This window comes from Bos grunniens, chromosome 19, assembly GCF_055505025.1.
Source record: "Bos grunniens cultivar Pamir isolate PY7600 chromosome 19, Bosgru_T2T1.0, whole genome shotgun sequence".
NCBI classification, from domain to species: Eukaryota; Metazoa; Chordata; class Mammalia; order Artiodactyla; family Bovidae; genus Bos; species Bos grunniens.
The window spans coordinates 6,588,291-6,612,361 of record NC_141183.1 but is presented as its reverse complement, the minus strand read 5'-3'; the positions used below and the strand labels follow the sequence as shown (position 1 = coordinate 6,612,361).

At 48.4% G+C, this 24,071-nt stretch overlaps 1 protein-coding gene across 1 annotated transcript; it reads left to right on the top strand.

Annotated features, from left to right (window-relative positions):
- Positions 1 to 10,211: 10,211 nt before the first annotated feature.
- On the top strand, positions 10,212 to 17,552 carry LOC147351026 (CMRF35-like molecule 5). Its single transcript, XM_086356002.1, has 4 exons — positions 10,212 to 10,414; positions 12,968 to 13,297; positions 14,635 to 14,722; positions 16,554 to 17,552. Exons 1-4 carry the CDS (start codon positions 10,360 to 10,362, stop codon positions 16,687 to 16,689), a joined length of 609 nt encoding a protein of 202 aa, XP_086212128.1. The 5' UTR covers positions 10,212 to 10,359; the 3' UTR covers positions 16,690 to 17,552.
- Positions 17,553 to 24,071: the final 6,519 nt, after the last annotated feature.

Sequence of the window (24,071 nt, the reverse complement as noted above, 5' to 3'; positions counted from 1 at the left end):
ATGGGGCTTATGTCTGGGCACTGCCATCTATGAACCAGTATTCTGGGACTTTGGGGCCAGTAAGGGGATGACCAGTTATATATTCAAAGGGATTAAGTATCATATCTAAGGTCTGAACACAGTCATGAGATAGGCGTTCTGCTTCTGGATCTGGTGTAGGGAGTAAGCTAGCAGGATTAAGAGGTTTACAAGGCATAAAAGAAAGGGATGGGTCGAGGAGGTGTGTGTGGAGGATCTGTAGTCGAGCAGTGGGCAGAGAAAGGAAAGCCTGATGAGAGAGTAAATCTTTGAAGGAAGGAGGTGAGCATACATTTAGAGGAGTCTTTCGGGTTAGTTTTTGGGCTTCAGGTATTAAGAGGGTAGTTTCAGCTAAGGCCTGGACACAAGGTGGCCATCCGACGTGATGAGATCGAGTTGTTTGGATAAGTAAGCTAGAGGGCCCCATATGTCCCCCAATTTCTGGCACAGAATCCCTAAGGCATGTCCTTGTTGAGAATGTACAAAAAGGAAAAAAGGCCTGGTGTAATCAGGCAAGTAAAGAGAAGGGGCCTGTAGTAAATGTTTGATAAGAGTCTGTATTGGGGTGTGGAGAGAGGTGGGGGCCAATAAGGGTTCATCTAAGTTTCCTCGAGTAGCTTGGTAGAGAGGTTTTGCATGGAGGGGAAAATTTGGGACCCACATTCAGAAGAAGTTTAATAGACCTAATAGAGAAAGAAGTCCCCTCCTTGTTTGGGGCCTGGGGGTCTGTGTCAAGGCTTGAAGTCTCTGAGCTGGGATTATTTTGGATGTGGGAGTGAGAAGCAATCCCATGTCACTGAGAGTGGTGGAAGCAATCGGTGCTTTGGAGAGCGAGACGCTGCTGCCCCCGTTGCCTAGGGGATTTAATCTGTTGCGGTGTGGACTAGGACTAGGTGAGGGAAACTACCTAACAGTAAATCGTCTACGTATTGGAGCGAGGCAGTACAGCCTAGGTCTGAAGTTTGTAGCTGTCTTTGGAGGGCTTGCCCAAAAAAATGAGGGCTATCTTTAAACCCTTGTGGTAAAACGGTCCGAGTTAATTGTTGAGATTGCTATGTATCTGGGTCCGTCCAGGTGAAGGCAAATAGGGGCTGTGAAGAGTGGTGTAGAGGAATAGTAAAGAAGGCATTTTGAGGTCCAGTACCTTGAAGTAGAGTGTGTCGGGGGACCACGTGAGAGAAGGGGGTAGGGATTAGTGACCACGGGGTGTGCAGGTATTATGGCCTCATTGATCTTGTGAAGATCTTGGACTAGATGCCAGGAGTGGGGTCCCTTTTCAACTGCCAGTATAGGAGTATTGTTATTATTATGCGGAGAACAGATAGGCTGCAAAAGGCCGGCTTTGAGCAGTCGGGAGAGATTATTGGTTTAAGTCCTTGTCGGGATTCTGTGGTCAGGGTATACTGAGTTTGGGTTATGACCTGAGAGGGATTTTTAAGAAAAACCTGTCCAGGGAATGGTGTCAAGCTACTGATGGGGCTTCGGTGTCCCAAACTCGAGGCTCTATCGGGGGAAGATCAGGGGGCAAGTTTTGGGAGTGAGGGCTGGCCAAGGGTTCGGGTGCCATTTGGAGGCAAAGAATTGATACGGGATCTAAGAATGGGAGATTTATGGAAGTTTGTAGCTTAGCCAGAAGATCGCATCCCGCCAATGCCATCGGGCATTGGGGAGCTACATGAAAGAATGTGTTAGTGTTGTTTTGCCAAAGGGACAAAGGAGAGGAGGAGTTATTTGGGGATAAAAAGGGACGCCTGAGACCCTTTTGATGGCCACTTCTGAAGGTTGGAGAGGGCCCTGAAAGGAGGTTAAAAGTGAAAAGGCTGCCCCAGTGTCTATTAGGAATGAGACTTTGTGTCCCGCCACGGTGCCAATTACCCGAAGCTCCGAGTCCATCTGTATGGGATGCACTTGGTGTCTGAAGCTTGGGGTCCGTCACTGGAATAATTCAGGCACAATTGGGTCAATTCCCTTATCATTTGAAGAGCCATGGTCTGGGGTGCCAGGGCCCCCCAGAGTCTGGTTCCAGCCCATTGCTGTGGGCCTGAGGTGGACCCTGAGATTTGGTGGGTAGTGTCTGAGGACAATCCATTTTCCAGTGGCCTCCTTGTTTGCAGGTGGGGCAGGGTTTGGTGGGTGGCCGGGGGTTGGGGCAGGCCTTCGCCCAGTGTCCCGTTTGGTTACTTCTGAAGCAGGGGCCTAGAGGGTTAGGTCCCATACGGCTGGGCCGAGGTTGGCGTGCCAAACGGGTTGAAGTTTTTTCTTGGATAGCTGCAGCGAATAAAGCATATTTGGCCTTTCTTTCCTTTTCTTTTTCCTTTTTTGCTTCTACCTCCCTATTACCGAAAACTTTAAAGGCTATTTCTAGGAGCTCTTGTTGAGGGGTTTTGGGGCCCTTTTGTAACTGATATAGTCTTCAGCAAATATCGGGGACTGACTGGCTTATGAACTGGACGTGTAGGTACAAGAGTCCGGCAGGGGTAGAAATATCTAGGTTAGTGTATTTCTGGACTGCCTCAGTAAGCCATGGAAGAAAAAAGACAGAGTTTTCATCCTTTTCTTGAGTCACTTCCCTAATCTTATTGTAGTTCACATGAATGTGAGAGCTTTTTAGCATTCCTTCTAGTAAACAGGTGATCATACGATGCAGGTACTGGATGCCGGCATTGCCGGCTTGATATGTCCACCATGGCTCAGTTAAAGGGACTGCGTCATCAGCCACCGGATTAGCCCTGTCTTGGTTATGGAGCTGATCAGCATGAGCTCGGGCTGCCCACTATATCCCTTCCTTTTCATCAGGGGTTAAAGCGGCGTTTAGGATGTAATAGAGATCATTCCAGGTTAAATGATATGCTTGTGTAAGACGGAGGAATTTCTTCCTGTATCTAGTAGGGTTTTCTGAAAAAGATCCCACTTTTTCTTCAATTTGGTTCATATCAGAAATTGAAAGACACATGGACCCGTGCAGGCCCCTCCAGTCCCTTCCTCTCTGGGAGGAAATCTGTGTTTGCTTCGGGTCCTGGTCGATGGAGGGTGGAAGTGGAAATCTCTTTTGGGGTTTTGGAGTCATTGCTTCCTGATTTGGAGGAGGAAGGGCTAGAGGGTGGGGTCTCGTCTCTGGAAGCCTCACCTCTGGAGCGGTAGGGAGGAGGTCCATCTGCCGGGTCCAAATTGGCAGCTGAGGGTTTAGGGGGCCTTTTAGGGGCTTTAGAGTCAGATTCTTTTGTAGTGGAGGGGGAGAGAGAGCAGAGGAGGATTTGATAGAACAGTCCTTGCAGAGAGAAGGACGGCTTCGAAGGTTCCAGAAGGCTTGAATATAGGGGGCCTCCGACCGTTTGCTCTTCCGTATGAGGAAGTTAGTGAGATCTGATAAAATATTGAAATCAGAAGTCCTGAACTCAGGCCAGTGGTTTTGGTTATCCAATTTGTATTGAGGCCAAATTTGAGTGCAAAGTGACTCGAGCTTATGAACCTTAAGATCGGTCAAGAGTAGAGGTTTGAGGCTTCATTTTACACAGGCCAAGAGAGAGTCCCGCAGGATGGATTGGCTTGACCTCATAGCAAATGGCTAACGACGGTCCAGTCAAGAGAAAATGTCATCCCCTAATCCTTCGACCTGGCAAAGGGAGAGAGACTCTGAAGGAGGGAGGGGCTTCCCCCAAGTGCCTCCCCAGAGGGTCTTTTGGCCGGAGGGTTCCCAGGGAACCCAGAAATCAATAGTCTATGGCATCCTAGAGTACCGTCTGAACTTCCCTGGGCTACTGGGTCAGGCAAGAATCCGTGGTGGATGGAGGGAGGTCGAATGGCAAAAGGCCTCTGCCCTGGAGTTGGTCGGTCTCATGAAAAAGAGAGTGTAGAGAAAAGAGGAAGAGAGAGAGAGAGAGAGAGGCCAATATTCCTTGGGGTATGTGGAAAACAAATAAAGCCCTTATTCAGGGCTGGTACCACTCATGAAGGCGCAGGGCGTCCTCTTGAGGAGGTTTTGAAGGCCTGGGCAGGAAAGTGAGCTTGGCAGGCTTCCACGTTCCGAAGAGCCGGCCATGGAGAATGAGAAGGAACCTCAACCTCCTGGGTTTTGGCACCAAAAATGTAAGTCAAGGGAACTAGAGAAGGCGAGGTTCAGAAAAAGAATGAGACCGGCACTTTACAGGAACAGATCACCTTTAATGAGGCAAGTAGGGGCAGCAGTCAGATTAGTGGGCTGCTGCACTAAGTCAAGAAGAGAGTAGGTATATATGGAAAACATATATATGGAGAGATACATCGTTTTGAGGGGATCTGTTTTTCCTCAAGATTACTTTTGATTAGTTAGCTTTCAACAACTGGGGCAAGGAATTCCTGAGACCGGCCAGAGACTGGGATCGGCTGGGAGCTGAACGTAATCCATCATAGCGTCCATTCTGTTCTTCGTGGGGAGAAAGTTCTTTACTCTGTATAGAATGGTGGGAGGGACTTGGAGGGGAGTTTTAACTCCAGGCTATTTTGAGCCATGTCGCTTTCATTCAGGAAAGCTGTTTACCCCATGCACAGACGCTCTCTGTGTCCCAGCCCAGCCTGGCAGGTCCAAGTTCCCGAAGCCCAGCCCCTCTCATCTGGAGGACTGGGAGCAGCCACATGGTCCTGCCCCGGTCCCCTCCCTGTGGATGATCAATGCCAGCTGCTCTCCAGGGACTCAAACTGAACCCATAGGCAAAGGGCCCTCTATGCATTGAAATCATTAGTTTTTAGTATTTCTCATCTACTTCCCTTATGTTTTTCTGCTCTTACTTCCCCATTTCATGAATTGTTGTCCTTTAGAACATGTGATGGATGTGATAATGTGTCCTCCATGGCTGGGGACACACAGAGCATCCCAGTTGCCCAAGATCTCCCTGCAAGTGTGTGTGAGGGCCTGAGGAGGTGGCCGCCAGTCGAACAGCATGATGTGTACTTCGGGGCTGGGAGGAGAGTGCTGCAGAGCCGGGGAGACGAGTGATGGAGAGACGTTGGTCTGTGATCGGAAAGAATGTAGCGCTAGGGGTTCAGGCCCAGCCTCGCTGGACAAACAGCCCCATCTTAGCCTCCTTGCAAGCAGCCCCGCCCCCCACCCACTGTGCATCTCAGATCACCTTCCTGCCCTGGGCCAGGGTCCCTTCCTGAGCCCGATGCCTGCCCTCTTTTAGGTTGGCCTCCTAAGGTCCAGAGTCACTGGGAAGCAGAGGCTGCCACGGGGGAGTTAGAAGGAAGGAGAGGTGCCTTCCCCACCCCTCATTCTGCTGCCCCTCCCACCTCTTCGCATATTTCTCCTGGCTCTGGGCTGCTGACCACTGAGCTGATTATTTCACTGACTCTGCACTCCCCTCCCCACTTCCCTGCGGGGTGCCCTGCTCCTCTGTGCCCTGCCCCCTCTCCTTTATCTAAAAAAATGCATTTATTTATTTATGATTGTGCTGGCTCTTTGCTGCTGTGCGGGCTTTTCTCTAGCTGTGGAGAGCAGGGGGCTGCTCTCTGGTTGTTAATCACGGGCTTCTCGTCCTGGTGGCTTCTCTTTGTCGCAGGGCACAGGCTCTAGGCCGCTCAAGGCCTCAGTAGTTGTGGCTCCCGGGCTCCAGGGCTCAGGCCCAGTAGTTGAGGTGCATGGGCTTAGCTGCTCCACAGCACATGGGATCTTCCCGGGTCAGGGATCAAACCCGCGTCTCCTGCATTGGGAGGCGGGTTCCTAACCGCTGAGCCACAAGGGAAGTCTCCTCTCTCTTGGCCGAGTTCCTCTTCTCGCTCTCATGCCCCTCACCCCGGCGTCTCCCGGACTCTGTCCTTGTTGCCCTCGTCTCTGAGCAGCATCCCCCGCGCTCTCTCCAGCGTCCCCTCCACGCACAGGGCCGTCACACGCACATCTCCGCCCCCATTTCAACTCGGCTCTTGGCTTTCAAAGCCAATGCACTTCTGCAGAGTTCAGATACGCTCAGAAGGAAATTCCTTGAAAGTCCTTGTGACTCCAGTCCTCAGACTGATCTCTTTGCGGCTAAGGCTTCCCTCTCTGGACTAGATTTCCAAAGACATAGCCCCCCAAGTCTTCTTCCTGCCTCCTGTACCCTCCGAGGGCCTTGCAGGGGAGGGGGGCTTGGAGGTGCAGTGGCAAGTCTGCAGGAGCAGGAGAGGGGTGGTGAGCCGGTTCTGGGAAGGGAGCCCTGAGGAGGAAGAGGCTGAGCCGCTTCTGTGTGCGTTTATGTCCCAGGACTGAGGGTTCTTCTGGGAGGAGGCAAGGGCAGGGCAGGGAGTCCAGTGAGCCCAGATGCTTCTGCCTGCAGCCAAGAACTCATGAAGGGATGGGGGTGGGCAAGACTGCAGGGAACACCAGCTCCCTGTCTCCCTCCCTTCAGTTCTCAATGGTTTTATCGAGGTGTGCTACTGTTCAGTCACTAACTCATGCCTGACTCTTTGTGACCCCGTGGACTGTAGCCCGCCAGGCTCCTCTGTCCATGGGATTCTCCAGGCAGGAATACTGGAGTGGGTGGCCATCTCAGGTGACTAGGTGGTAAGTATTCTTATCAATAAGAAGCCCCTTATTGAGGTATAATTGGGATAAAATAAACTGTGTACATTGAAAGTGCCGAGTTGAAATCTGTTTTCCTTTTGTTTTTCTTTTTTATTATTTTTCAAATTTTGCACAGAGTGACTCACTCTTTTGTGATGTATACTTTGATGAATTTTTTACGCAGGCATCGTTTCTTGCAAACACCGCCGCAAACATACAGCACAATTGCATCACTTTCCTCCAGGGTCTTTAACTGTGGATTCTACTTCTTTAATGTCAGGCCATCGAGAGTTTCACGCGCTGAAGGCTTCCCAGGACTGCTGTTCCAATGGAGTTCAGCTTTCAGAGGCTTTGAGGTGCTTTCGGACCTGGCCCGTGTGCGCCACCCAGCGGCTAGTCCGTGACACAGGGGTGACCTTTCCCCAGTTCTCTGTCTGGGGTACTGTCTCAGGGTCCTGCCAGCTCGCACAGCTTGGAGGGTGAGCTGACTGCCCAGGGTCCCTTTCTGGAGCTGCTTCCTCTTCTTCAACTCCCTGACCCCTTCCCCCGGCTTCCTGGTCCTGTGGTTGGAAAGCTGAGGCTTTTGTCTTCCCTGTTGGCTTGGGTCAGCCTCCAGGGCCCGGCAGAGGGAGCATGAGAAGAAACACGCACTGGCTTCCCTGCCCAGCCGCCCCCATGCTTCTTCTTATATATATTTTTTAAAGATTTATTTATTTATTTTTTGGCTTGGCTGAGTCGTTGCTGCACCCAGGCTTTCTCTACTTGTGGTGAGCAGGGCCTACGCTCTAGTTGCAGGGGGCAGGCTTCTCATTGTGGTGGCTTCTCTTGTCGCTGGGCGGGGTCCTCCGGGGGGCGGGGTCCTCCGGGGGGCGGGGTCCTCCGGGGGGCGGGGTCCTCCGGGGGGCGGGGTCCTCCGGGGGGCGGGGTCCTCCGGGGGGCGGGGCCCTCCGGGGGGCGGGGCCCTCCGGGGGGCGGGGCCCTCCGGGGGGCGGGGCCCTCCGGGGGGCGGGGCCCTCCGGGGGGCGGGGCCCTCCGGGGGGCGGGGCCCTCCGGGGGGCGGGGCTTTGGCATCTGCGGTTCTCAGGCTCTAGGCCTCAGTAGCCCTGGCACACAGGTTTGCTTGCTCCACAGCATGTGGAACCTTCCCGGACCAGGGGTCAAACTCTCGTCCCCTGCATAGGTAGGTGGATTCTTACCCATTGAGCCACCAGGAAGTCCCGATGCTTTCTGTTGGTGGGTGTCTGAGTCGTATCAAGTTTTGACTGTTATGAGGAGTGTTGCCCTGACATTGTGGCCCATGCCTTTGGTGAACATCTATATACCTTCTTCTTAGCATTTAAAGGGACCCTGTTTTCTTTATCGGAAGAAACAATCGTGTATAGATCAGGTCAGGACCTAATTTTTATAATGGGTCTTTTCATTTTATTTCTCTAATTGAAGTAGAGTTGATTGACAATGTTGTGCCAACCTCTCCTGTGCAGCAGAGTGACTCAGCTATACGTATAGAAACGTTCTTTTTTAAAATATTCGTTTCCATTGTGATTTATCACAGGATATTGAAGATACTCCCCCGTGGTATATAGTAGAATCTTGCTGTTTATCTATCCACATGTAACAGCTTATGTCAGCTAACCCCAGACTCCGAGCCTTTTCCTTCCCTCCCTCCCCCTTGGCAACGACAAGTCAGTTCTCTACATCCGTGAGTCTGTTTCTGTCTGGTGGATATGTTCATTTATGCCATATTTGAGATTCCACATATAAGTGATATCATATGGTGTTCGTCTTTGACTTTCTGAGTTACTGCACTTAGTAGGGTAGTCGCTAGTTGCACCCATGTTGATGAAAACAGTCAGTCGTGTCTGCGTCTTGCAACCCCCATGGACTGTAGCCCATGGTTCTTCTGTCCATAGGTTCTTCTGTCCATAGGACCCTCCAGGCAAGAATACTAGAGTGGGTTACCATTTCCTTCTCCAGAAAGTGGCATTATTCATTCTTTTTTATGGCTGAGTAGTATTCCAGTGTGTTTATGTATGTGGATATATACACGCCAGCTCTTCCTCATCCATCACCTGTTCACGGACATTTAGCTTGTTTCCATGTCTTGGCTGTTGTGAACAGCGCTGCTATGGACATAGGGGTGCGTGCATCTTTTTGAAACAGTGTTGTCCAGGTATATGCCCAGGTGTGGGAGTGGTGGATCATATTGTAATTCTATTTTTAGTTTACTGACGAACCTCCACTCAATTTCCATAGTTTCTGCACCAACTTATATTGTCACTAACAGGGTAGGACAGTTCCCTTTTTCCCACTCTCTCTCCAGCATTTGTTAAATGTAGACCTTCTAATGATGGCCATTCTGACCAGTGTGAGGTGATATCACACTGAGTTTTTATTTGCATTTCTCTACTTATTGGTGATGCTGAGCATCTTCTCATGTGCCTACGTAGAACATTGGGATGTCTTCTTTGGAGAAATGACCAGGACCTACTTTTAAGAGAAGTGGGATTTCAGCCAGGGTTAAATCCTCAGCCACAACCAGTGATTCAGGACACACATTTCCTGGAAGGAAACAGTCCCTGAGACCAGTGCACTTAAGCTCTTCACCACCTGCCCAGGTGCTTGAACCCTCAGAGTGGGCAGAAGAGGTCCGAACACCCGTTAGAAGACAGTGGCTCCCCTGCTGCAGATAAGAAAATGAGCTCCTTTCGTCATGACCAGAGGGCGTACCTGGGGGTGGATCTCAAGGCACAGATCCTGGTGGTGGAATCTCATGGTGACCGAGGAGGAGTCTTTCAACGTGGGGCTTACACACACACACACACACACACACACACAGCACGGGGGCACTCAGCACACTTGCCAAGCCTGGGGACCTGGGCCCTGTTCACCTCTGGGTAGCTCTTAGCAGCACAGAAGCCACAAAACCACACATTAAATGAAATAAGGGGAACTGGCCAGGACAGAGTGAGAAAGAAGGGGTCAGAGGCTCAGAGAAACTCGCCTCCTAAAATATGACAGAGAATAGGAGAGACAAAGAATCAGTCCAGAGAGGAGGGGGGGAGGGAGCAGGGGACACAGGGGGCCCCTGGGGGCAGTGGGGAGGGTCACACAGGAGACAGAAGAATAAGCAGTGCCTGTGCAGGGCGGTGACCAGCAGCCAGGAGCTGGGGGGCACGTGCAGACGTGGGAGAGGAAGCCTCTGGGCAAAATGGGTGAAAGGAAAAGGGGCTTCTCCTTTCTGATCCTGCCCCAGGGCGGCCTCTGCTCTGCAGAGACTCAGGACCTCAAAGGGAGCCAAGCCCAGGGAGGGGCAGGGGTCAGGCTCAGGGCAGGAAGGTGGTCTGAGATGCAGGTGGGGGTGCTGCCTGCAGAGAGGGAAGGGTGGGACTGTGTCTGCAGCGAGGCTGGACCTGAGCCCCGAGCTCCGCCTTCTCCCCAAGTGCAGACCCAGTTGAGCCCATTCCTGTGTCCAACCCCTGCTCTGGGGTCCTCTCTATTCACCCACCACCAGCTCTGCCCCCTCCCCCCAGCAGCGATGTCTCGGTTCCTCGTGGGCAACCCGCCCGGACCCGGACCACTTGTTCTCCCCAGAGGCACAGAGGTCTGGACACAGCTCTCATCACGTGCTGCAATTCATCCTCTCAATGAGTGACAGCCTTTTCTCCTAATCTGTAAAATGCAGAAGTAGGTACTGACCGTGGGAAGTGAACCAGAGACAAGTGCAAAGGAGATTCAGGAAACATCTCTCGAGGCTTGAGGGACATCTGGCGTGTCCACTTCTGACCTTGGCGCCGGTCCTTGAAGGGACCGAGAGCTCGTTAGCTTCGAGGATGGGAGGCAGGACCACGTGTCTGCTCCCGGCTCTGTTTCTTCTTGTCATCCCAGGTGAGTGGGGAGGAGCTTCCGACCCTGGAGTGACTGAGGCAGGAGATCCTGAGGGTCTGTCCTGGGGGAACATGGCAGGGTCCATTCGTTCATCCAGACACTTATTTGTGAATCAAATATCATGTTTACTGTTAACACCTCACAGCTTCTATGTTAGGTGCTGGGAAACAAGAAACCAAACCAAACCCAAGTGTCCCCGCCGTAGGACAGTGTTTTTCAACCTTGGCCATTCTAGACACACAGATGAATGAGTGAAAACGGGGGTGATGAAGGAATCCACTCCTGAAGAGCTTTTTAAAGCTTTATTTCTGGCTGCACTGGGGCGTGGGGGTGCTTGAGGGCTTTCTCTGGGTGTGGTGCGTGGGCTTCTCATAGCAGTGGCTTCTCTGGTCCCAGAGCACAGACTCCAGCGGGTGCAGGCTCCGCAGCTGTGGTGCAGGCGCCGAGTTGCCTGCCCCACCCGTGGAATGGGGAGTCTTCCTGGGGTGGAACCTGTGCTCCTGCATAGGACCATCGGGAAGTCCTTAAAGTTTTTATTGTGATTTTTTTCCTCACTATTTTGTTGATTTGGGGCATCCCTGGTAGCTCAGATGGTAAAAAAAATTCACCTATAAGGCAGGATATCCTGGTTCAACCCCTGGGTCAGGAAGATCCTTGGAGAAAGGAATGGCAACCTACTCCAATATTCTTGCCTAGAGAATTCCATGACAGACCGTGGGGTGGCAAAGAGTCAGACTCGACTTAGCGATAACACTTCCATTTTATTTTCTGAGCATGTGGAAATGTTTAACTTCTGTTTTATTATTAATTTCTAGCTTAGTTGAATTATATCCAGAGAACATTCTCAATGACTTCAGTCCTTGGAAAATTTCAGTGACCTATTTTGTGGCAGTCTCTTTAATGGTCAATTTTTGTAAATGTTCTCTATGTGCTTTCAAAAAACGTGTTGTTTGAAGTGGTTAGATCGTGTTCCACATGCTTCTAGTTGCATCTCAAACTCATGCTGAACAATCACGCTGAATGTTTACTGACTGTAAAGAAGCGTCAGAGTTTCTGTGAGTGGGTTTGCATTTGCATGCATGCATGCTGCTGCTTCAGTCGTGTCCGAGTCTTTGTGACTCCATGGACCGTAGTCTGCCAGCCTCCTCTGTCCATTGGATTCTCCAGGCAAGAATACTGGAGTGGGTTGCCAAGCCCTCCTCCAGGGGATCTTTCTGACCTAGGGATGGAACTTGTCTCCTGCGGCTCCTGAATTGCAGGCAGATTCTTTACCCCCGAGCCACTGGGAAGCTCCGGGTTTGCGGTGACTTCAGTAAATTTAAATAATTGTTAATGGAGGTCTGATTTAAGTGATTTCCAGTGCTCTGAGTGCCTTTACGCAAGTTTCAGTTCAGTTCAGTTGCTCATTTGTGTCCAATTTGTTGTGACCCCATGGACTGTCACCCCATGTGACACGTCAGGCCTCCCTTTCCATCACCAACTCCTGGAGTTTACTCAAACTCAGGTCCATTGAGTCAGTGATGCCATCCAACCATCTCATCCTCTGTCATCTCCTTCTCCTCCCACCTTCAATCTTTCCCAGCATCAGGGTCTTTTCCAATGAGTCGGTTCTTCACATCAGGTGGCCAAAGCATTGGAGTTTCAGCTTCAGCATCAGTCCTTCCAATAAATATTCAGGACTGACTTCTTTTAGGATGGACTGGTTGGATCTCCTTGTTGTCCAAGGGACTCTCAAGAGTCTTCTTCAACATCACAGTTCAAAAGTATCAATTTTTCAGCACTGAGCTTTCTTTATATTCCAACTCTCACATCCATACATGACTAGTGGGAAAACCATACCTTTGATTAGACAGACCTAGACTGAAAATAATGAGCAAGTGAGTGCTGTCCTGTCCTTGCTTTTGTCCTACAAAAGCACTTCTCCCAGGAATTTGGGAGTGGAATTTACAGTTCAGTGAACATAATGGGACGTGTCCTGTATGGAGTCCACAGCAAATGGAGCCCCAGTAGCAACCACTGCCTTGGTCAGCTTCGAGGAGGCCCCTGCAGCACATTCACTACACCATACCCAGTTTACCGCTTTACTACATCGTAGCCAGTGGGAACAGCCTCCCCGCAGACGTGTTAAGGGGGTGTTTCAGCTGGACCTCCTGAGGTCGTCAGTGCAGAGTCATCTTCTGTGGAAATGGGTCCTCGGGTCTTTCCTCCCCATCAGAGCAGAATAACACAGGGATGGCTGCAAACGGACGTGGCTGGAATGGAAAGACTCACTGGCCACAGACAGGGGAAGTGGGATGATCTCAGGAAGTTGCTCTTGCTCTGTGTCAGTGTTTGTGTTTCTTCGAGATCCGCAGTTGTGCTTTTATGGGATTTTCCTGGTGGCTTTGACTAGGATTTTGAAGGGCAAAAGGTCCATCTTGTGGACGGTGTATCCCTTCCTTGACTGTTACTCCGCTCAGGAGGCCCTTAGGTCTGGTGAACTATTCACAATGCAGGAGGCTGTGGCCCTGCCCCAGGGCGGGAGGTGACAGGTACCTGGATTTGTGTTTCCAGGCTCATCTGCCATCTCGGGTCCCAGAGCAGTGAGAGGTGTGGAGCGGGGCTCACTGACTGTGCGGTGTCGATACGACCCTGGGTATGAGCACTACGTGAAGTGGTGGTGCCGGGGGGCTGCCTGGGAAAACTGTCCCTTCGTTATTAAAACCACTGGATCAGAGAAGGAGGTGAAGAAGGGCCGGGTGTCCATCAGGGACAACTGGAAAGACCGCTCGTTCACCGTGACCATGGAGGAGCTCAGGCTGGACGATTCAGACACTTACTGGTGTGGGATTGAGATACCTGGACCTGACCTGGGGAACCCAGTAGAAGTGACCATTGACCCAGGTAAGAGTATGTGTGTGTGTGGACGTGTCTCTTCAGGGCCTGCTCTGTCCAGGGACCCAACTGTCCCCCAGAGGGAATGTCCCAGGGGTGGGGGAGTCCTGAGGGCTCACGGAGCCCCCGCTGACCACCTGGGCTGGGAGGGACCCGGCTTCCCCTCGACACTCTCCTGGCTCCAGGGCCGCCTCCAGGCCGGGATCAGGCTTTCCCAACACCCTGTTTCCCTGCGCACAGTCAGTGCCCGAGTCTGCTCCCAAGGAGATGAAGGTGGTGGGACCAGTGTCAGCCTGTGGGCCAAGGGACCCTCCTCTATGGGACCTGGAGACCCCGATTCCTGCCAGCACTTTCCTGGGACCCCTGCTGCCCTGGGGGTGTTCCTGCTCTTTCTGGAATTCGGGGTTGGGACTTCAGAGCTGCCATGCCCACCGTGTGTTCCATATCCCATCTCAGGGGGAAGTCCCAGCCCAGTGGGGGATGCTGTGCTTAATTTCGGGGTCTGGACAGGGCTCCACAGTCAGAAGGCTGCATTTCTGGTGCATGAAACCCCATCATGAGCCATTTATACATCTAAGTTGAAGAACACTCTCTTCCTCAGTCCTTCTAGAAGGCAAGCACTCCTGGGCATGTTAGCGGAGGCACCTTGGTTTGACCAATTTTGTCTGTTGGTCTCTGCTTCTGCTGACCCTCGGACCGGGCGAGCCCCCTCACTGGGCACCTCTGGCAGAGAGGGGTGGACACACAGTCAATGGCTCCCTTACACATACACCCTGAACCTGGAGGCCCATTATACTTGCAAAGCAGAGCAGGTTCATCTCAGTCAATCCTGACAACACTCCTGAGAGTAACTATCCCCATCGCGGGAGCTTAATAACATCCTCGAAGTGCAGGCTCTTCCTGAACCTTGGGATTTTGCTCAGGGCTGGTCCTGACTTTTGAAGTCACAGATCTTGGCTGTGTCAGCTGCCTGGCAGCCCCCATTCTACTCCTGTCCTCGTGGATAAGCAGATGGGGGAGGCACTGGCCACGGCCCTGTCACGAGCACCTGGAGCATTTGAATTCTGCTGCCCTCCAGCTGCCCTTGGCCTGAGGTGACCCTGGGCCCCTCTAACCTCCCTGGACCTGTGCCAGCCCCACTGCCTCTGAGGCTCTGAGTCTCCCGGAGGCCAGGGAGATATAAGCAGTCCAGCCTGTTGGCCGCTCCTTTGGCCCTGCTCCAGACTCCTCTGGGCAAGGAGGCCCATGCTCCCCAAACCCCCATCCCCCAGACTCAGAGCCACGTTTAGGGCGGTGGGCAGGTGAGCAGGCAGAGTGGTGTGTAACCTGGTCTGTATGTCTTGCAGCACCTACAGTGTTGATCTCCACCCTCGCCACCTCCAATGCCAACATGTTCACGGCACCAGTTGCCCCAAAAGAGAATCAAGGGCAACTGTAAGTACCATTTGGGCTTTTGATCTGCACGAGATGTCTGACTGTCTCATTTAACCAAAAGATAAGCACTGCGTACCCACTCCTGCCCATCCCTTAAAAAAAAAAATTATTTAATTTTTTTGGATATGCTCGGTCTTCTTTGTCCTGGGCTCAGTGCCTTTTGCAGGCGTATTGCTTCCAACGTCCATCCGTCCCATTTTTACTGTGTGAACTTCCACGTGCCCTGCACTGTGTGGGGACACAGACAAGGAGCATCTCCTGCCGAGCTCAGAGATGGAGACTCTGAGTCTGGGACTCGGTCGAGACGGCAGCCAGTGTGGAGGGCACGGCTGGTGTGTGTGGGCCCCAGCGGGGCTCCTGGTCCAGATTCTGGGAGAGCAGGGAAGGCCTGATAAGCCCTGTTTCCCCTAACTTCTGCTATGGCAACAGCAGTGACACTCATATCTCCTGGCAGCTCACAGAGGCTTTCCTGTCATTATTCTGTTAATTCTTCGTCCCTGCCTACACCACTTATGAGAAGGAACGGACAGATAGGCACGTTCCCCATTCACAGAGGAACCAACTGAGTCTCACCCATGCCCCTTAGTGCCCTGCCCAGCCGGTGCAGCCAAAGGGGCTTTCTGTACGCTGCGAGGTCCCTCTCACTTCCTCCTTCACTCTCCCTGGCCCTCTCTGCTTCTAGATCTGCCCCATTTCCTATTGCTGGGCCTTCACACAGAATATCTGTGGGCCACCCCCCTTCTTCCTCCGGGAACACTTGCCTTCCCCTGTCACTTTTGCTGTGTGTTTGGAAAGTTTCTTTCTACCAAACTGCTGTGAATAAGGAATCACTAAGGATCACTAAGAAATATCTTCAATGAATGGATCAAAGCCACCCGTAAGTGTCAGGCAGGGCCTTTGATGCACATGAGATGGCCAATTCACTCACTTATCCAACAATTAAGCATTGAGCACCCACTCCTACCTAGTCCTGTTTTTCAATTAATTAGTTTATTTCTTTTTGGCTGCTCTGGGTCTTCATCGCTGAACGCAGGCTCTCTCTGGTTGTGGTCGGTGGACTTCTCTTTGCAGTGGCTTCTCTTCTTATGGAGCAGGGGCTCTGGGGTGCATGGGCTTCAGAAGATGTAGCACATGGGCTTAGATGCTTGCAGCATGTGGGATCTTCCCAGACCAAGGATCCAACCCGTGACCCCTGGATTGGCAGTGGATTCTTTATCACTGGACCACCAGGGAAGCCTGCCCATCCCTGTTTTAGAAATATGAGGGGATATGAGGATTATCCAAATATCCAGCTGTCTGCCTTCCAGGTACTTATATCACCTAATCAACGTACAAGAGTTAAGTGATTGATTGGTGACTTCATTTGACAAATTTCTGTGAAGAGTGAAGAATAAGGGATGATTCTTGTATTAGCTTGGCTGCCATGGCAAAGTAACACAGGCCAGGTGGCTTAGACAACGTTCATTTTTCACAGCTCTGGAGGCCAGGGTCTGTGGTCAAGGTGTCAGCGTATCTCCTTTCTCCCAAGGGCTCCCTCCTTAGCTGTGTAGACGGCCGTCTTCCTTGCTGTGCATCTCGTGGTTTCCCCTTTTTGTGTGTTTATGTTCTAAGCTCTTCTCCTTCTGATGAGGACACTGGTCCTTTCCTGCCCAGGAGAGCAGCGAGGGTCAGAACAGGGAGACATGAAGAAGGAGAGTCTGGGGGGTGAAGGCTGTTGTCACCCTGGGGTCCCAGGCTAGCCCTCATGTAGGTTATTGGAACCTGGGACCCGGGAGAGCTGGGAGGAGGGGACCTGGGGGCATCTCACTTCCTGTCCCCGTGTTCTCCACAGGCCCCTGCTGGGCAGCGTCCACTTCCTGCTCCTGGTCTTCCTGAAGGTGCCCTTGCTCCTGGGTATGCTCGGTGCTGTCCTCTGGGTCAACAGGCCTCTGAGGAGCTCTGGGGGGAATCCCGAGAAAAACCAGTAGCCCCCATGCTCTTCAATATTGTCCAGAGATTAAAGACCCTCAAACAGAACAAAAAGGCATTTTTCTTAGGCAATGACAGTGGTCAGTGGCGACTGTGGTTCTCGAGGCAGCGTGGCCCCCTGCTTCAAGAATCAGTCCCCTAGTCCCTGGAAACCTGCTGCTCTGATGCTCCAGTCTGGCTCTAGTTTCGCCCTTCCCTGCACAGCCTCTGGCCTTCCTCGTCCTGAGGCCTCCAACACAGGAGAAACTACAGGAAGGAATGGAAGAGCGGATGCCTTCTTCTGGGCCCAGTTCCTTGGAGGACATATATGATCTCAAGTCTGTGTCACACACGACGTAATGCACTTATTCTTGCATTGTGTGTGGGGCAGGGGTCAGCCAATCGTGGGCTTGAGATTCTCTGTGTGTGTGCTCGATCGTGTTCGACTCTTTGTGACCCCATGGACTGTAGCCTGCGAGGCTCCTCTCTCCATGGGATTTCCCAGACACAAATACTGGAGTGGGTTGCCATTTCCTCCTCCAGGGAATCTTCCCGACCCAGGTGTTGATCCGTGTCTCCTGCATCTCCCGCATTTGCAGGTGGACCACTGAGCCACCTGGGAAATTCTAGACCCCATGAAAGTAGAAAAATGTGCAAAACGATGATAATATGCCAACTGCATGTGAAGATATGAAAGTATAAGTGGACAGAGGGACTTTGCTGGCGGTCCAGTGGGTAAGAATCTGGCTTGCAATGCAGGGGCTGTGGGCTCAATCCCTGGTTGGAGAACCACGACTGTGCAGTGCAACCAAAGATTCTGCATGACTCATGAAGATCCCGGGGGGCGATGCAGCCAGATAAATAAAGAAAATATTTTCTTAAAAAGAGGTCAGAAGACTCTGGCATTCCTGCCCTGATGTATTTTGTGTGTTTGAAATGAGATTCTAGTACCAGCGCCATCCCTCACGTCCTGGACACACCTGAAGATGAGAACGACCTCACATCCTCTCCTTGTCACCGTAAGTTCCCGCCCCGTTAATATCTCCATTTTCTTCCCTGTCTTGAATGTATTCAGTCTGGCTGTGACTCTCACTTGGGGTCTGCGAGGAGATCCTCCATGCATTTTGGGGACTGTGGAGTAATCCATCAGTCAGACCCTGGAGTTAGCACAGATCTGCAGCTATGAGCTATGGTGGGCTGTGGAGGGTGGGGCTTGGAGAGGACTTTTCCTAAAAAGATCGCTAGACTAAGAGTCCTGGGACGTGAATTAAGTTCTTCCTGTGGTTCATTGGGAAGGAAGTGGGCAGGGCCTCAGGGAGCTAGTTTAGAAAATGTCAACTGTTTTCTTCTTCTCAAGTTCCTCCCTGGGACTTTTACTTCTGGGTTGCCTTAAGACCAGAGAGGGAGGCTACTCATGTTGTCACTCTGAACTTGGGGGAGGGGGCTGCACCAGGAGCAGATGGGAAAGTAGCCTCTTTTTCATTTTTAAAAAACTTCTTATTTTGTATTGGAGTATAGCTGATTAACAGTGTTGTGATAGCTTCAGGTGAGCAGCTCAGTGACTCAGCCATGCATATTCATGTATACATTCTCCCCCAAACTCCCCTCCCATCCAGGCTGCCACATAAGATTGAGCAGAGTTCCCTGTGCTAGACAGTTAGGTCCTTGTTGGTTATCCATTTATTATTTTTTTAATTAATTGATTTATTTTAATTGGAGGCTAATTACTTTACAATATTGTGGTGGTTTTTGCCATGCATTCACATGAATCAGCCATGGGTGTACATGTGTTCCCCATCCTGAACCTCTCTCCCACCTCCCTCCCCATCCCATCCCTCTGGGTCATCCTAGTGCACCAGCCCTGAGCACCCTGTCTCATGCATCAAACCTGGACTGGTGATCTGTTTCACATATGATAATATACATGTTTCAATGCTACTCTGTCAAATCATCCCACCCTTGCCTTCTCCCATAGAGTCCAAAAGACTGTTCTTTATATCTGTGTCTCTTTTGCTGTCTCGCATATAGGGTCATTGTTATCATCTTTCTAAATTCCATATATATGTGTTAATATACTGTATTGGCGTTTTTCTTTCTGATTTACTTCATTCTCTATAATAGGCTCATTTCATCCACCTCATTGGAACTGATTCAAATGCATTCTTTTTAATGGCTGAGTAATATTCCACTGTGTATATGTAGCACAGCTTTCTTATCCATTCATCTGCTGATGGACATCTAGGTTGCTTCCATGTCCTGGCTATTGTAAACAGTGCTGTGATGAACACTGGGGTACACGTGTCTCTTTCAATTCTGGTTTCCTCAGTGTGTATGCCCAGCAGTGGGATTGCTGGGTTGTATGGCAGTTCTATTTCATTTTTTAAGGAATTGCCCCACTGTTCTCCATAGTGGCTGTACTAGTTTGCATTCCCACCAACAGTGTAAGAGGATTCTTTTTCCTCTACACTCTCTCCAGCATTTATTGTTTGTAGACTTTTTGATAGCAGTCATTCTGACTGCTCATTGTGATTTTGATTTGCATTTCTCTGATAATGACTGACGTTGAGCATCTTTTTTATGTGTTTGTTAGCCATCTGTATGTCTTCTTTGGAAAAATGTCTGTTTAGTTCTTTGGCCCATTTTTTGACTGGGTCATTTATTTTTCTGGAATTGAGCTTCAGGAGATGCTTGTATATTTTTGAGATTAATTCTTTGTCAGTTGCCTCATTTGCTATTATTTTCTCCCATTCTGAAGGCTGTCTTTTCACCTTGCTTATAGTTTCCTTTGTTCTGCAAAAGCTTTTACGTTTAATTAAGTCCCATTTGTTTATTTTTGCTTTTATTTCCATTACTCTGGGAGGTGGATCATAGAGGATCCTGCTATGATTTATTTCAGAGAATGTTTTGCCTATGTTTTCCTTTAGGAGATTTATAGTTTCTGGTCTTACATTTAGATATTTAATCCATTTTGAGTTTATTTTTGTTTATGGTGTTAGAAAGAGTTCTAGTTTCATTCTTTTACAAGTAGTTGATGAGTTTTCCCAGCACAGCTTGTTAAAGAGATTGTCTTTTCTCCATCGTATATTCGTCTTCCTTTGTCAAAGATAAGGTATCCATATGTGCATGGATTTATCTCTGGGCTTTTTATTTTGTTCCATTGATCTATATTTCTGTCTTTGTGCCAGTTCCATAGTGTCTTGATGACTGTAGCTTTATAGTATAGCCTTAAGTCAGCAGTTTGATTCCTCCAGTTCCATTCTTCTTTCTCAAGATTGCTTTGGCTATTTGAGGTTTTTTGTATTTCCATACAAATTGTGAAATTATTTGTTCTAGTTCTGTGAAAAATACCGTTGGTGGCTTGATAGGGATTGCATTGACTCTGTAGATTGCTTTGGGTAGTATACTCATTTTTACTATATTGATTCTTCTGATCCATGAACATGGTATATTTCTCCATGTATTTGTGTCATCTTTGATTTCTTTCATCAATGTTTTATAGTTTTCTATATATAGATCTTTTGTTTTCTTAGGTAGATATATTCCTAAGTATTTTATTCTTTTTGTTGCAATGGTGAATGGAATTGTTTCCTTAATTTCTCTGTTTCCTCATTGTTAGTGTACAGGTATCGAAGGGGTTTCTCTGTGTTAATTTTATATCCTGCAAATTTACTATATTCATTGATTAGCTCTAGTAATTTTCTGGTGGAGGCTTTAGGGTTTTCTATGTAGAGGATCATGTCATCTGCAAACAGTGAGAGTTTTCCAATTTGGATTCCTTTTGTTTCCTTTTCTTCTCTGATTGCTGTGGCTAAAACTTCCAAAACTATGTTGAATAGTAGTGGTGAGAGTGGGCACCCTTGTCCTGTTCATGACTTTAGGGGCTGCTGCTGTTGCTAAGTCACTTCAGTTGTCTCTGACTCTGTGTGACCCCATAGATGGCAGCCCACCAGGCTCCTCTGTCCCTGGGATTCTCCAGGCAAGAATACTGGAGTGGATTGCCATTTCCTTCTCCAGACTTTAGGGGAAATGCTTTCAGTTTTTCACCATTGAGGATAATGTTTGCTGTGGGTTTATCATATATGGCTTTTATTATGTTGAGGTATGTTCATTCTATGCCTGCTTTCTGGAGGGCTTTTATCATAAATGGATACTGAATTTTGTCAAAGACTTCCTCTGCATCTACTGAAATAATCATATGGTTTTTATCTTTCAATTTGTTAATGTGGTATATTACATTGATTGATTTGTGAATATTGAAGAATCCTTGCACCCCTGGGATAAAGCCCACTTGGTCATGATGTATGATCTTTTTAATATGTTGTTGGATTCTGTTTGCTAGAATTTTGTTAAGGATTTTTGCATCTATGTTCATCAGTGATATTGGCCTGTAGTTCTCTTTTTTTGTGGCATCTTTGTCTGGTTTTGGTATTAGGGTGATGGTGGCCTCATAGAATGAGTTTGGAAGTTTACCTTCCTCTGTGATTTTCTGGAATAGTTTGAGTAGGGTAGGTGTTAGCTCTTCCCTAAATTTTTGATAGAATTCAGCTGTGAAGCCATCTGGTCCTGGGATTTTATTTGTTGGGAGATTTCTGATTACAGTTTCGATTTCCATGCTTGTGATGGGTCTGTTAAGATTTTCTATTTCTTCCTGGTTCAGTTTTAAAAAGTTATACTTTTCTGAGAATTTTTCCATTTCTTCCAAGTTGTCCATTTTATTGGCATATAATTGCCGATTATAATCTCTTATGATCCTTTGTATTTCTGTATTGTCTGTTGTGATTTCTCCATTTTCATTTCTAATTTTGTTGATTTGATTCTCCTCCCTTTTTTTCTTTATGAGTCTGGCTAATGGTTTGTCTATTTTATTTATCTTCTCAAAGAACCAGCTTTTAGCTTTGTCGATTTTTGCTATGGTCTCCTTTGTTTCTCTTTCATTTATTTCTGATCTAATTTTTTATGATTTCTTTCCTTCTACTAACCCTGGAGTTCTTCATTTCTTCTTTTTCTTGTTGCTTTAAGTGTAGAGTTAGGTTATTTATTTGATTTTTCTCCTGTTTCTTGAGGTAAGCTTGTATTGCTATGAACCTTCCCCTTAGTACTGCTTTTACTGAATCCCATAGGCATTGGGTTGTTGTGTTTTCATTTTCATTCATTTCTATGCATATTTTGATTTCTTTTTTTATTCCTTCTGTGATTTCTTGGTTATTCAGAAGCATGTTGCTTAGCCTCCATATGTTTGTATTTTTAATAGTTTTTTTTCCCTGTTGCTGCTGCTGCTGCTAAGTCGCTTCAGTCATGTCCGACTCTGTGCGACCCCATTGATGGCAGCCCACCAGGCTCTGCCATCCCTGGGATTCTTCAGGCAAGAACACTGGAGTGGGTGGCCATTTCCTTCTTCAATTTTTCCCTGTAGTTGACATCTAGTCTTACCGCATTGTGATCAGAAAGATGCTTGAGATGATTTCAATTTTTTTGAATTTACCAAGGCTATATTTATGGCTCAGGATGTAAACTATCCTGGAGAAGGTTCATGTGCACTTGAGGAAAAGGTGAAATTCATTGTTTTGGGGTAAAATGTCCTATAGATATCAATTAGGTCTAACTGGTCCATTGTATCATTTAAAGTTTGTGTTTCCTTGCTCATTTTCTGTTTAGTTGATCTATCCATAGGTGTGAGTGGGGTATTAAAGTCTCCCACTATTATTGTGTTACTGTTATTTTTGCCTTTCATACTTGTTATCATTTGCCTTACATATTGTTGTGCTCCTATGTTGGGTGTGTATATATTTATAATTTTATCTTCTTCTTGGATTGATCCTTTGATCATTATGTAGTGTCCTTCTTTGTCTCTTTTCATCGCCTTTATTTCACAGTCTATTTTATCTGATATGAGTACTGCTACTCCTGCTTTATTTTGGTCTCCATTTGCCTGAAATATCTTTTTCCAGCCCTTCACTTTCAGTCTGTATGTTTCCCTTGTTTTGAGATGGGTCTCTTGTAGAGAGCATATACAGGGGTCTTGTTTTTTTATCCATTCAGCCAGTCTTTGTCTTTTGTTTGGGGCATTCAACCCATTTACACTTAACGTAATTATCAATAAATATGATCCTGTTGCCATTTACTTTGTTGTTTTGGTTTCGAGTTTATAAACTTTTTCTGTGTTTCCTGTCTAAAGAAGATCCTTTAGCACTTGTTAAAGAGCTGGTTTGGTGGTGCTGAATTCTCTCAGATTTTGCTTGTCTGTAAAGCTTTTGATTTCTCCTTCATATTTGAATGAAATCCTTGCTGGGTACAGTAATCTGGATTGTAGGTTTTTCTCTTTCATCACTTTAAGTATGTCCTGCCATTTCCCTTCTGGCCTAAAGAGTTTCTATAGAAAGATCAGCTGTTATCCTTATGGGAATCCCTTTGTGTGTTATTTGTTGTTTTTCCCTTGCTACTTTTTATATTTGTTCTTTGTGTTTGATCTTCATTAAGTTGATTAATATGTGTCTTGGGGTGTATGGATGTGAGAGTTGGACTGTGAAGAAGGCTGAGTGCCGAAGAACTGATGCGTTAGAACTGTGGTGTTGGAGAAGACTCTTGAGAGTCCCTTGGACTGCAGGGAGATCCAACCAGTCCATTATGAAGGAGATCAGCCCTGGGATTTCTTTGGAAGGAATGATGCTAAAGCTGAAACTCCAGTACTTTGGCCACCTCATGTGAAGAGTTGACTCATTGGAAAAGACTCTGATGCTGAGAGGGATTGGAGGCAGGAGGAGAGGGGGATGACAGAGGATGAGATGGCTGGATAGCATCACTGACTCGATGAACGTGAGTCTGAGTGAACTCTGGGAGTTGGTGATGGACAGGGAGGCCTGGCATGCTGCGATTCATGGGGTCACAAAGAGTCAGACACGACTGAGCAACTGAACTGAACTGAACTGAACTGGGGTGTTTCACCTTGGGTTTACCCTGTTTGGGACTCTCTGGGTTTCTTGGACTTGGGTGGCTATTTCCTTCCCCATTTCAGGGACGTTTTCAACTATTATCTCCTCCAGTATTTTCTCATGGCCTTTCTTTTTGTCTTCTTCTTCTGGGACTCCTATGATTTAAATGTTGGGGTGTTTAACATTGTCCCAGAGGTCTCTGAGGTTGTCCTCATTTAATTCTTTTTTCTGCTCTGCTTCATTTATTTCCACCATTCTATTTTCCACCTCACTTATCCTATCTTCTGCCTCAGTTATTCTACTGTTGGTTCCCTCCAGAGTGCTTTTGATCTCAGTTATTGCATAATTCATTATTGATGGACTATTTCATTTCTTATAGGTCCTTGTTAAACTTTTCTCGCATCTTCTCAACCCTTGTCTCCAGACTATCTGTAACTCCATTTTGTTTTCAAGATTTTGGATCATTTTTACTA

Coding starts and splice junctions, on each gene's coding strand:
- LOC147351026 (XM_086356002.1), top strand. CDS start 10,360: ATGGGAGGCAGGACCACGTGTCTGCTCCCGGCTCTGTTTCTTCTTGTC. Junction 10,415..12,967: donor GTTTCTTCTTGTCATCCCAG/GTGAGTGGGGAG, acceptor TTGTGTTTCCAG/GCTCATCTGCCATCTCGGGT. Junction 13,298..14,634: donor AGAAGTGACCATTGACCCAG/GTAAGAGTATGT, acceptor TATGTCTTGCAG/CACCTACAGTGTTGATCTCC.